The 12,974-nt window shown below is 41.0% G+C and overlaps 2 protein-coding genes across 6 annotated transcripts in view; one reads left to right on the top strand and one right to left on the bottom strand.

Annotated features, from left to right (window-relative positions):
- The window catches only part of pdia5 (protein disulfide isomerase family A, member 5), a 111,577-nt gene extending 103,564 nt beyond the window's left edge, over positions 1 to 8,013 (bottom strand). For all 3 annotated transcript variants that reach the window (XR_007247985.1, XM_048535117.1, XM_048535118.2), the window contains exon 1: positions 7,906 to 8,013. Coding sequence is in view for 2 of the 3 variants with exons in the window: in XM_048535117.1 (XP_048391074.1) it covers positions 7,906 to 7,974 (69 nt within the window). In the remaining variant the exon portion in view is untranslated. The remainder of the gene's footprint in view (positions 1 to 7,905) is intronic.
- A 453-nt stretch (positions 8,014 to 8,466) lies between these two features.
- sema5ba (sema domain, seven thrombospondin repeats (type 1 and type 1-like), transmembrane domain (TM) and short cytoplasmic domain, (semaphorin) 5Ba) overlaps positions 8,467 to 12,974 on the top strand; it is a 329,573-nt gene continuing 325,065 nt past the window's right edge. For all 3 annotated transcript variants that reach the window (XM_059647532.1, XM_059647530.1, XM_059647531.1), the window contains exon 1: positions 8,467 to 8,599. The gene's annotated coding sequence lies outside the window, so the exon portion shown is untranslated. The remainder of the gene's footprint in view (positions 8,600 to 12,974) is intronic.

Below are 12,974 nucleotides of genomic sequence, written 5' to 3'. Positions count from 1 at the left end.
ACCCCTCCCCACTTACTGCCCTGACTTGAAAATATACTTCTGTTCATTCGGTATCTTTGAGTTAAATTCCTGGAACTGCCTTCATGGCATTGTGGGTGTATCTACATAAAATGGACTGCAGCAGTTCAAGCAGGCAGCTCACACAACCATCTCAAGGCCACTAAGGATGAGCAATAAATGCCAACCCAGCCAGACACCCAACATCCCATCAGTCAATAAAAGTTTAAAAAAAACAGCAAGCATATGTGCAAATTTAAAAAGCAGCACACTTCAGACTGATCCGTTAGCTGAAACATACATAACACCACCTAGATTTTATATTTATTATGCTTCTCCAGCAAGTATAATCATAAATAATACATTCATGACAAAAATAATTTGCACATTCAAGATCGACAGTTAAAACCTTTAGTGAACAACCTATTAGCCATTTTCTTTTCAACCTGCTTGTCAGAAATTTAAAGAGAGTTGCTGTTGGGCAGCAAAGGTGGGTGTCAAAATGGTAGGAGGTGCAAAGTGACTCTCATGGAGAAATGTCTCAGTTAACAGTTTCTTGAAACACAAATTACAGTTGGCAAATAGAAAGCCAATATCAACATTTCAAAACCTACCCAATTCAACTGCAGTGATAAAATCATCTGAACTGGAATAAGTCCCAGACTGAAAATGTGTGCTGTTAAAAGGTAGCCTGAAATTGTCTACATTAAATTCAGAGCTACAAAACATTATTCCAAAACTGCATTTTATTTCTACTCACTGATGAGCCATTAACTGAACTAGAACAGACTGAAGTGCCATGTATAAAAACGTGCCTCAACCTTGGTTCAGTGCTGCATCTCATTTGCTATTATTGCACTCTGTTTGCATATTCTCCACAAATAGACACTAACATTAATAACCAGAAAAAATAAATGCAGTAGCAATGTTGTCAACTACATCGCTTCAATTTTAGGATTGTGGGAAAATGAAAATAGGATAAACAGTCACTAACATTCTTAGTGTTGATTACTGTTGGAACCATTTCAGCTGCAGAAAACATCACATCTGATCCTGACCTGCACTCACGCACACCTTGCAGCTGCTCACTGACAAGTAACTGAAGGTGGCACACTTCTGAAACAACGGGTCCACACAAAAACTTATGAACATTGAACAAACCTCCATCTCCAATTCTTCAGAAGCTTAGTTCAACTGGTCAAATTCAAACGGGACATCAAAATGAGCCCATACGGGTATGATGCATTTCTGCAGTTGCTATCTTTTGATAATGCAGTTCAAAGAGAATGGATATAGACAATTCGGTCTTGTGAGCTTGTTCTGCGAATTAGCCCATGACTATCTATAATAAAACTTCCATTCGCCCACTTTAGTTTCAAAACATTGATAGACTGTTAATGTTAATTAACATAGATTTATGTTAAATGACAATGTTTATTAATGACAATCTCAGTTTTGCCTATTCCCAATGATCCCCAGCCTTGTGATTTTCTTTTTGTCGTGGACAGTGGGCAAAGAGCTTTAAAACCATACTATTATGTGAAGTGCTTCCTGGAAGGACCCCTAATGGCAGAGAGCTAATGTTAAGGCCCTTGTTGCGGTTGCATCTCAACAGAGCAAACAGGTTATTCCATTAACCTCAATTTTAAGACCTCTTCAACTTTGATACTTGAGAGAACAGAAATGTATGCATGGTGTGCTTGTTAGCCCTGACGTAACTTTGAGAATCAAGCCTGCATCCTCTTGAAGGCCAATATTTCCTTTCAAGGTACTAGTGTCAAGAATTGAACATGGTTCTCTAGACAGAGTGGCTATAAAAGATTATTACATTATCTTAAAGCAGTGAATTCCCTCGGTGTCCTGGCCAACCTACCTATTTCAGCCAAGACCACAAACAAAATGACAAAAGCAAATACAGTGAGTACTGGAAATTCAAAACAGAAATAAAAAATGCTGGAAACACAGCAGGTCAGATGTCTCTGTCCAGTCAGAAACAGAGATAAGGTATAGAACGGTCAGCTTTCATCTGAAGTGGCAAATCCTCAGGATTGCATGGCACCTAAAGTAAATAAGCCACTTGGCCCAAATGGTCCATGCCAGCTTCCATGATCCATACAGGTTTCTCCTCAGTTCTGACTAAATGCCATTGAACCAGAAACTTAACTTTTTCTCCTCCTATCGATGTGATCTGTCCTTATCTTTTCAAATATCTTAGCTATTATTGCTGCATATAAACCTTCTTCAAAAAAGCAATTCATTGGTTGTGAAACATCCTGAGGATCACAATGTAGATAAGTAATTCAGCCCAACTGGTCTATGTTGGTATATTAGTAGGGGAGGTGATGGCCTTGCAGTTCTATGGCTGGAATGTTAATCCAGAAACTCAGCTAATGTTTTGCGGATAACAAAAAGTGTGTAGCTGGATGAACACAGCACGCCAAGCAGCATCTCAGGAGCACAAAAGCTGACGTTTCAGGCCTAGACCCTGAAGGTTTTGTCAGCTTTTGTGCTCCTGTGATGCTGCTTGGCCTGCTGTGTTCATCCAGCTACACACTTTGTTATCTTGGATTCTTCAGCATCTGCAGTCCCAGGTTGCAATCTCGCCATGGCAGATGGTGGAATTTGGATTCAATTTTAAAATATCTGGATTAAGAATCTACTGATTCATTGATTCACTGATTTCAGTGAGTCTGGGGTCACATGTAGGTCAGACCAGGTGAGGATGGCAGATTTTCTTCCCAGATGGACATCAATGATGCCAGATGGGTTTCTGATAATTGGCAATAGTTTCATGACCATCAGTAGATTCTTAATTCCAGACTTTGCTCTAAATTGAATCCAAATTCTACCGCCTGCCTTGGCAGGATTTGAACCCGGATCCCCAAAAAATTAGACTATTCAATTACTTCCGGTGGTTGAGAGTTCCATTATTCTCCCCACACTCTGAATAAAGCTTACACTGAATTCCGATTGGATTTATTTCTGACTTCTCATTTGTGTTTGCAGTTCTGATTTTGTCCACAAGTTGAAAAATCTACTTCATATTTATGAAAAGATTTTGCAAGTAAGTGCTTATAGAGTCTAACTCCCTTCAAAGATTTCCATGTAGTCATGTTTCACTTGGTTCTTTACAAGAGCAGATGGCACTAGTCTGTTCAACCTTTCCTGATGAGAATAGCCACAAGTTCTACCCTCATTCCAATAAATCAGTTCGGCCCCGAGAGCCCCTCATTCTTTCATTTCTCTTCCATAAGAGACAGACTTTAACTCTTCACAATGCTCCAAGCGCAGTCTAATCTAGGGGTTCTATACCAATTCAAAATATTTCCTCTTATTATTCAATAAAATTGAATAAACTTTTCAATTTTATTCCTCCCGAGATGAACTCCAGTGTTTCATTTGATTTTTTAAACTGGCTGCATTTACTTGGCTCACTACTTTTTAAGCATCTGTACCCCCAGATCCTCTGCTAATTTATCTCATTTATACACTATTAAGGCCTCATTGTTCTTCCTTCCAAAATGTATAAGGACATTTGATCCTTCTGCTTCTTAGGCAACCCCTTGAAACTTACTTCCACTCTGGTTTGATGGGTTCTGAAATGGCTGATAAAGCCCAATACACGATTTCCATCTCATGTGATTCTTGAAGGGTTAGGACGGTATATTTGGAGGTTGAGTAGCCCTGCTGACCCCTCAAATCCACCTCGCACATTCCTTGTGAAGTCCTTTGATGTCTTCAGTACCTTCCTGAATGAGTCTTCCCTGGTTTACTTGGTCATATGCCAGGGATGCTTGACTACGTCTCCAACGAACTTTGTTGGTTGCCTGTCTCCTGTTGTGACCAAGTCCACAGTGGAACAATTAGTTGGGAGTCTGGTGTCAGGCACACAAACTGCATGCCCCACATAGTTTCGAAGGATTACCACTGCAACACTGGGAAAAGTTGGCAGAGATGATTGGTACTATTTGGTGACCTTTCTTTCCATTGAATTTGGACAATCTTATGAAGGCATTGTGGTGGGAACTCTTCAGTACTTTGAGGTGTCTACTGCAGATCCTCTAAACCTTTGAAGCATATGGGAGAGCTGGATAACTCTTGCCCAGTAGAACCATGACCTTAGTTATAGGTTGGAAATTCTGGTTCACAAATAGCCTTTTCACCAGTCTGCTAAAGGCTGAAATAAAACAATGGAAGTGTTGATTGAACAATAAAGGTGCTGTATGAATGCAAGATTTCCCAGCTGAAGTCCCTTCCACAACTGAACAATGCTGTTGATATAAAATGCTATTATTGGGACCTTTCCAACCTGTGTGACTTTGTAGTGTACAGTATGTGGCATAGGTAATGCTTATTTTCTGCAGTATATCTGTAAAACTATCAGTTTCCTATTTATCAGAAAGAATGCCTTGCTATGTTTAAAGTTTCAATATGCTCAATTCTTCCCAAAACATCAGAAGCAAGGTTGGATATCAAAATGAAGACTGGATGCTTGAATGGTCATAGGCTTAACTGATGTTTTGTACAATTGGTTGACATTTTAACAGAGGTCAATGATGTTCCAAGTAACCTAATATTCCAGGCAACTACAAGACATAGACAAAATACTTATTTTCTATTGCTCCAAAAAGGCTGAAGTTCACGATTTTCACCTAGTTTGTGCAAATATTCTTTATCAATTCATGGGACATGGACATCAATGCTAATGTTAGCCATTACCACCCATCCCTAATTGCCATTGGTGATGTATCACTTTAAGCCATTGCAGTTTGTGTACTGAAGACATATTCCCAGTGCTGTTATGGAAGAAAATCCAGGACTTTGACACAGTGACGAAGGATCAATTATATTGTTCCAAGATATGCAATTGCTAACCTTGTCCTCCAGAGAATAGAAGGCATACATTTGGTAGGTGCTGTGGAAGCAGCCTTGTTGAGCTGTTCTAGTGTATCTTTAAGATAGTACACACTGCAGCTAATGGTATGCCAGTGCATTGTTTCGACCTCGATGGTGTCAAGCTTTTGTGAATATTATCAGAACTGCACTCATCCAAACAAGTGGATAATATTTCACTGCACACCTGACATGCATCTTGAGGATGATGAATAGCTGTTGGGAAGTCAGCACATCACCCTTGCTATAGAATATTACATTTTCGACCTTATTTATTTGGAAAGCTTAATTTTCTTGGCTACAATTGAACGGCATTCCAGGCCAGTTTGACAGCAGTTAGAAGAGTCAGCACATTGCTACAGGGCTGATGTCTCATGCTGGTTAACTCAGGTAAGTGCAACCATTTCCTCCCAAAAAAATTTTAATGAACCAACTGGTCAAGGTAATCTAAGAGCTTCATGGGCACTTTTAGAGATAGCAGATTATTTTATTTTCAAATTTTAATTCCTGCTAATAATTGTCTTGGTGAATTCTGAACTCACTGTTAATCATTTATTAGACATTTTAATTGAGGAAAATGATTTTCCACGTAAGCTGAGTAAAATGTAGACAAAGTAGTTACTATTTTCTATTGCTCCAAATTGGCATTAGGTTGAACTCATGATTTCTCATTAATTATCCTCTGTGCTGTGATGATTGTGTCTCAATTAGCGTCAGTGGCTCAGTGGTTCGCACTGCTATCTTAAAATGCCATGAGGACAGGTTTGGTTCCACCCTTGGGCGACTGCGTGTAGAGTTTGCACATTCTCCCTGTGCCTGAAGTTTTCCACTGGATGCTCCAGTTTTCCTCCGCAGTCTGGAGACATTCAGGTTAAGTGGACTGGCCATGCCAAATTGCCTCAGTGTCCAGGGATGTGTAGGTTAGGTGCATTAGTCATGGGAAATGCAGGGTTACAGGGATAAGGTAGGGGGATGGGTCTGGGTGGGATGCTCTTTGGAGGGTGGACTCAATGGGTCAAATAGCCTGTTTCCACACTATAGGGGTTCTGCAATTCTGTGTAACCCATCTCACCCCTTATAAAATCATTCATGCAATTTGCAAATTAAACTAATAAACTGACATTTTTACTGAATTATTCACTGTTTTAAGGCTTTTATTCTCAATAGGAAAGCAGTCTTGCTACAGCTTTTCATTTTCACAAGGCAGAAATGATTCATTCCACTGTAAACATGCTGGTATCCTGCAAGGGCAACTCAGTTCGACCCATTCCCCTACTATTTATCTAGATCTCTAAATACTCTGTCTCCAGACAACCACTTAATGCCACTTGAGGCTCACTTCATAAATGAAGCAGCATATTGTCACAAAAGGCAAATTGCAATCCTCAATGTTGCGACTAGGATATCAACAAACTATAATGCAGGCACATCAGAAGGACTGTCCAATTTGTGGCACTGGTTAAAGAAATGGTGGTGAGCTTCAAAATGTTTCTGGCCATCAGTGGTAAAGTTGTTGGGAACAGAGTTAATGTAAGAAGCATACTGATACCGATACATGAATAAAAATTCTCTTAATAATGCACTAGTCTAACCACTTCATACTCAATTTTATCCATTCCAGATTTCACTTAAATTTGACATAAAACTTTTCATAGTACATAGTAAAATTTGAAGTCAGTGATCAGCATCATGAGATAAATATAACAGTCTTTACTCCTAAAACAAAGAAACTTTGCATGGCCATTTCAGAGTGAAAAAACTCATGAACAAATTGGTCCAAATGTCTCTTTTGAAAAGAGAAATTAAAACAAAATGCTAGAAATCATCAGATAACCTGAGGAGATAGAAAGATAGGGATAACATTTCAGCTTTATGAGACTTCTCCAACCCCCTGACATTTTAGCATGTTTTCTGTTTTTATTTCAGACTTCCTCTTCTGAATTATTTCAATAATAAAAAGGTTATAGACCTTTTCTCTACCTACAGATACTCTCCTCCCTGTTATACATTTGAAATATTTTCTGTCTTTGTGCCAGGCCACCAAATCTTTTTGTTACTTTTTGAGGGCAGGTTCACACGGACACAATAAGCTTGTGGACTTTTGAGTTGTGTACACTTATATTATGAGTATCCTGCCCCACCCTCATTCCATTTCTGCCACTCGTCAACGACTGTGGACAAGGGGCTAAGTAAAAACTGCAAAGCTCAAAAGTGCTCAGGACAGAATCAGAAAATTTGAGACACAAGGTGGTCACTTAGCCAAGCCTGTGTGTGTCAAGTTGACAAACAGCTAGCCAGTCTAGGTCTACAGTCCTGGTTTCATGTAGACATTCCCAAGTACTTTAAGTGTAATGTGTGTTTCTGGAACACTGCGCCTTTATATTTTCTTTCGTTCCTCTCGAACACTACAGATTAATTTAAACGAAGAAAAACCAGATCTTAAAATACAACTCAATCAATTACTTAAATGCGCAGTGGTGACGCGTTACAATGTATGTACCTTAAACAGTCTCTTGCATTAATTGACATAAGGTGTATGCACAAATATTTGCTTCTGGATGGCTTGAGTCATGCGAGTGAACTATAGGGATTTATTACAATAAAACGCGAGTAAGTGTGCTAAATATTCATGCACAAGGAGTTAAACACACACGTTAAGCTTTCAACCAGTACAAAAAAATAGTTACAAGGACACAGTTTTGCGGGCAGGTGAAGTGATTTGTAAAGATGAAGATAGCAACAACGGTGCGGCACCTAGACAGGCTACAGGATGACTACGTGTGGACACAGCAGGAGTTTGGCTAGGCGGTGCCCGGCCCCTTGGCAACCGCCACCACTCAGCCTTCTACCCGACCCCCCACGCCCTCACACACACACCAACTGGCACTTGCCCTAGCAACTCCGCTATGGATCATCTCAAACCATAACTATTGAATGACACGGTCAACCCCCTTCATTTTTCAATAATAAATAAGACTACTTCCATCCTGAGGAGGGGAGATATAGTCAACTCACCAGCAATAAGAAATAAACGGTTTGCAAAGTCCCCATTCCCGGATCACCGTACAGACTGCGCGGCGCCATCTTGCCACGGTGGTGCTTTTAGACATGCGCAGTCTCGCCCCGCGTCCTACATATAGACGAATGAGCCTCGAGCGCAAAGGCTACTGGGAGCTGTAGTTTCAGCTGTACAATCGATGGTTTAGACTGTGAAAGCGGAACTACAAATCCCGTCAGGCATCGCGCGGCAGGGACGGGGGAGAATGCGTACTCTAACATGCAACGATCCAAAAAAATCCCGACCGGCTGGTCCCCCAACCAAGAGGTGGGAAGGGGTAGCAGTTTTAGATAAAGCAAATAATTTGAGTAACAGATAAGAATGAAGACAAAGACTATTGCAAAACTAAGTCGTCTTTGTTTTTTCATTAAAATGTGTTACATTGTTCTGCAAGAAGTGGTGAATATTAATTTATCTGTTATGTGTTGTTTGGTACGGCTACCCCCTTTAGCGGATGGCAATTACAATGTCCCCGTGAATGGTTCAGGCTGCGTTGTCGCTGAGAGAGCCACCAGTTTGCAGATTAGTTCTTGTGGATACTGTAACCACAGCGGTTTGGAGAACCGCTTCTTAAATACAATCGGGATTAAAGAGAGGCAGAAGGAGGAAAAAAACTTTACCGTTCAGTTTATTTGGACAGCTGTTTTTATGGTGAGCATAACTTTTGGGAAACCTTGTCTTGAACTTTTATGATTTTTAAAAAAAGTTTGGAAAGTTTCAAAAACTTTTATTGAAACTTTTAGTTGGTACATATTAAACTTCAAGACAAAAATAGCACCAATCGAAATAACTGACGTTTACTGTTGACAGAATTGCATTTAATTTTTTTTGTAAAATAGAGGATATTTTTAAGTAGATGTGAATATCTTTTTGGTAAGGGGAGCTAGTATCTACATGAAATAGCTTCGGCGTGTTATTTCAACATTTGTACAGATTCTGAGGCACCCAGGGTTTTGTTGATGGATTATTTGAGGTTTGGGATTTTGAAGATTCACACTTGTGTTCATCAATCTCGAGATATGTTTGTGTACTTTGTTAATGTAAGTGGATTTTTGATTTTGTTTAAATTACAAAGCTCGCGTGCCTTGTTTTGCTGGAGGTTTTCGCAGCATTGTGAGTTGGTGCAGTGGTCTCGGATCAAACGGGCTGGAGTTTTCAGCGCAGTATGCAAACCTGTTTCAATGCACGGACGATTCAAACAAGCCATTGAAAGTTGTAACATTTGTTGGAAAGAGTGGGTAGGTCGGGGTGGGTGGGGGGGTGTATATCGGTGGCTGATTGTAATTCAGTGATCGAAAAAATCCAACGTACAGACGGTGAGATCGGGTGATCAGAGATTGAGGAATTGCGTGTGAAGTGAACAAGAATGGAAAAGGCAGATTTTGGGAGTCGATCTATTGTAATTGTACAACCTTGGGAGAGTGGTAGGTGTTTTGTTGGGGTGGAAGGGATTTTTACTCGGAGCAGTTGAAAGCTCCGAGCTGAGAATTCCTCCTTTCGCGTGTCTTGTGTTCTGGGGGGCGGGGGGGAGCTGTGGTGTCCAGAGTAGGCATTATGTGCCCTGGATCCTCGCTGTATCGTCGATCCTGTGTTTGGGTCACGTTTCTGTGGACTGTGGGGCGCTCCGAATGTTGCGCAGACCGAGATTTTTCGTAGAACAGAAAGAGGGAGGTTTGTGCATTATGTACACGTGAAGAACATCAGTCAAATCGGGAAGTTTACGGGCAATTAAAACTTTTACCCTCACCATACACACAAAAAAATAGCCGCAGGTATATAGACGGAGAAACGAGAGAATCTAGCTCCCAGAGGTGTGGTTAGTAAGGTAGCGTCAAATGAATCCAGTTCCTCATCTTGGCTGCCCCCAGACTACCTGTGTACCTTGAACATCCTGCAATAAAAGTGGCAAACCAGGGTTTGTTTTGAGCAAAGAGATTACAGCGTAGTAACACGCTTGCGGAAAAAAAAGCCTTAGATCAAAATCAAAGTCTCATGGTCTGAATCGAAATTAATCAGCTTTCAAAGACCCAACGTGAGTCGAAACTTGACTGCATTCTGAGCTTCTGTCTTGTACATGTTTGTATAGCTCGACGTGTAAATACTGTGTGTTTTAGATATGTTTGTGTGCGTGTGTGTGTTTGATGTGAAGGCGAGGTTGCTATCACTGCTGGGGAGAAGGGGGTCCGGGCTCCCAGGAGGAGTGCTGCCTTCTGTCCCTAGTGGCTGGGCGAGGAGGAAGTCTTGGAGCAGAGACAAGCTGGATTTGTCCGTGCTCGGAGCTCTCCACCGCGGGAGATGTGTCTTTGCTTCGGGAGCGAGGCACCAGCTTCGTCTTCATGTCATTCAGTTCGAGCAGGGTGGAAGTGTAGAATCAAGCAGCAAATGAACTTTCCCGTTTAACACAGCGTTTATTTTCCTTTAAAATGCTCCTTTCTGCTGTAGATCGTGTAAACCACTCGCTGCATTTTAACAAGCGACCAGACTTTCAGGCTTGGTTTCCGAATCTGTCAGATTCTCACCCCCTGAGTTGAGAAGGTTGTGTTCCCGGGGATTAGAGAATGTGGTAGCAATTGATTTCTCAGTGTGTCGCTGAGAGGGTGCTGAGCATTAAGATGGGTGCTAAAGACCCTGTTCATCAAAACAAATGTCGAGGGACCCTGGATAAATAGGTGAATTCGGGGAAACATTTTTTAGTGCTACTGGGAAAGAGAAAAGGGATAGAGAATCAGCCATGTCTCAGAGGCAGCATTTTTCTCTTTGGGTTCAAGCCCCATCCACTTCAGTTCAACATTCAAGGATGGGGCCATGGTGCAATCCTGAGTATAATGCTGCACTGTCTTTGAGTTGATGTGTCAAGGTAAAAATCTGTCCGACCTTCCAAGAGGTTTTTTAAAAATCCATTCATACCATGTGGGCGACACTAACTGGGCCAGGATTTATTGTCCATCCCTAGTTGCTCTTGAGAAGGTGCTGATGAGCTGCCTTGCCGCAGTCCACGTGCTGTAGATTCAGTCCCATTATCATTAGGGAGGGTGTGCCAGGATTTTGACCCAGAGACGCAGAAGCAGTGGCAATATATCTCCAAGTCAGGATGGTGACTGGCTTTGAAAGGAACTTGTAGGTCGTGGTGTTCCCATGTATTTGTTGCCCGTGTCTTTCTGGATGGGTTTGGAAGGTGCTGTTGGAGGAACCTTGATGAATTTATGCAAAGCATCTTGCTGGTGGTACACAATACTGCCGCTATGGTGGAGGGAATGAATGTTAGTGGATGTGGTATCCATGAAGTGGGCTGCTTTGTCCTGGATAGTGTCAAACTTCTTGAGTGTCGTTGGAGCTGTACTCATCCAGGCAAGTGGGGAGTATTCAATCACACTTCTAACTTGTGTCTACCAGATGGTGGACGGACTTTGGGAGTCTAGAGTTGAGTTATGTGTTACAGGATTCCAAGTATCCACTGTATTTATGTGGCCCATCTAGTTCAGTTTTTGGCCCATGGTAACCCCCAGGATGTTGCTAGGATGTAAAAGTTTGCCTGACGGTACTTCGAAGAAAAGCAAATGAGTGTTCCCCAGTGTCCTGTATATTTATACCTTAAACAACATCACGAGAAACAGATTAAACTTAGTCATTACTGCATTGCCTGCCTTTTGGAGTTCTCTGTTCACAATTTGCATTTGTATAGCACCTTCCAGGGAGTCCTAGAACATCTAGCTCCCACAAATAACAATGTAATATTAGTCAGAAAATCTGATTCTAAAAATAATAAGGTAACATTTCCTACTTTACAACACTGGCTAAATGTCAAAATTATTTAATTTACTATTGATTCTTCAGGGTGACCAGAGGCGAGTAGTGCTATGTAAATGCAAGTTCTCATTATTTTTAATAGAACAATGGCATGGGATGAACAGCCTGTTTTAATGCTGTGGGAGTCTATGGAACTTTAAATGATCTGATTTTCAACTCCGTCACCTTGTTTTGCCCAAATTGCGGGTGTTGTGTTTGTTAATATAGTGGCTACATTTTGGGGGAGAGATAAAAAAATTCTATTGACTGTGAGGTGCTGTGGGGCATCCTGGGTTTGTGAAATATGCTGCGTAAATACAACTGATTCCTTAACTAGTATATATTGGGTCAGTTTACAGATTCCCCAGGATTTGGTTGAAAGAGGCTTTTTATGACCCTGGCTGTCTTTTCCATGGTTAAGTTTTATATTACCGTCATTTTGCATTAATGTTGTTTCTGAAAGGGAGAACACAGTTTGGAATATGTGTAATTATCAAGTTTAACCTTGTCCTGACCTTCACATTTTGACTTTTGTCTAGCTGTGTTGAAACATGTTTTGAGGGACAATGGGAAATAACTTGTATTCTGTTTCTGCAAAGATATCCCATCTGGTCATAATTTCATTATGGGTTAAAGGGCATTTCAAACACATTTTGTGCTGTATCTTCAAATCCACATTTGTTATAGATTTGCAGCTTCATAGCACCAACATAGACTACAGTAAATAACACATCAAGGTTAAAAAAATCCCATTTTCTCCCTTGGTGCGGACCTAGACTATGAAGTTAAGGATACAAATAAGCTTGGTATAAATTCCTTAATTTCTCCCAATCCATCTCTTTACTTCTGACTCTCCCATTGCTGAAGCAGTAAGTTTAATTTGCTCCCACTCCTAACCCTTAAGGATAGAAGACAAAAACATCTTGGCTAACATTGCCGGTACAGTTAGGAAGTACTGCATTGTCAGAAGAACTGTCTTTCAGACGGGACATTAAACTGAGTGGGAATAAACAATCCCATGACATTATTTCAAAGAAGATTCAGGAATTGTGTAAAATAAAATAGGATCGTTGCAGTGTGGAAACAAACCAATTCGGCTCATCAAGTCCACACTGACCCTCTAAAGAGCATCCCACCCCATCCCTGTAACCTTGCATTTTCCTCGGCTAATACAGTCAGTCTACACATCCTTGGACACTATGGATAATTTAGCATGGTAATCCACCTAGCCTGCACATCT

The sequence above is a fragment of the Stegostoma tigrinum genome, chromosome 7 (assembly GCF_030684315.1).
Source record: "Stegostoma tigrinum isolate sSteTig4 chromosome 7, sSteTig4.hap1, whole genome shotgun sequence".
NCBI classification, from domain to species: Eukaryota; Metazoa; Chordata; class Chondrichthyes; order Orectolobiformes; family Stegostomatidae; genus Stegostoma; species Stegostoma tigrinum.
The sequence above is the reverse complement of the archived record's forward strand: the minus strand, read 5'-3'. Positions and strand labels throughout refer to the sequence as shown.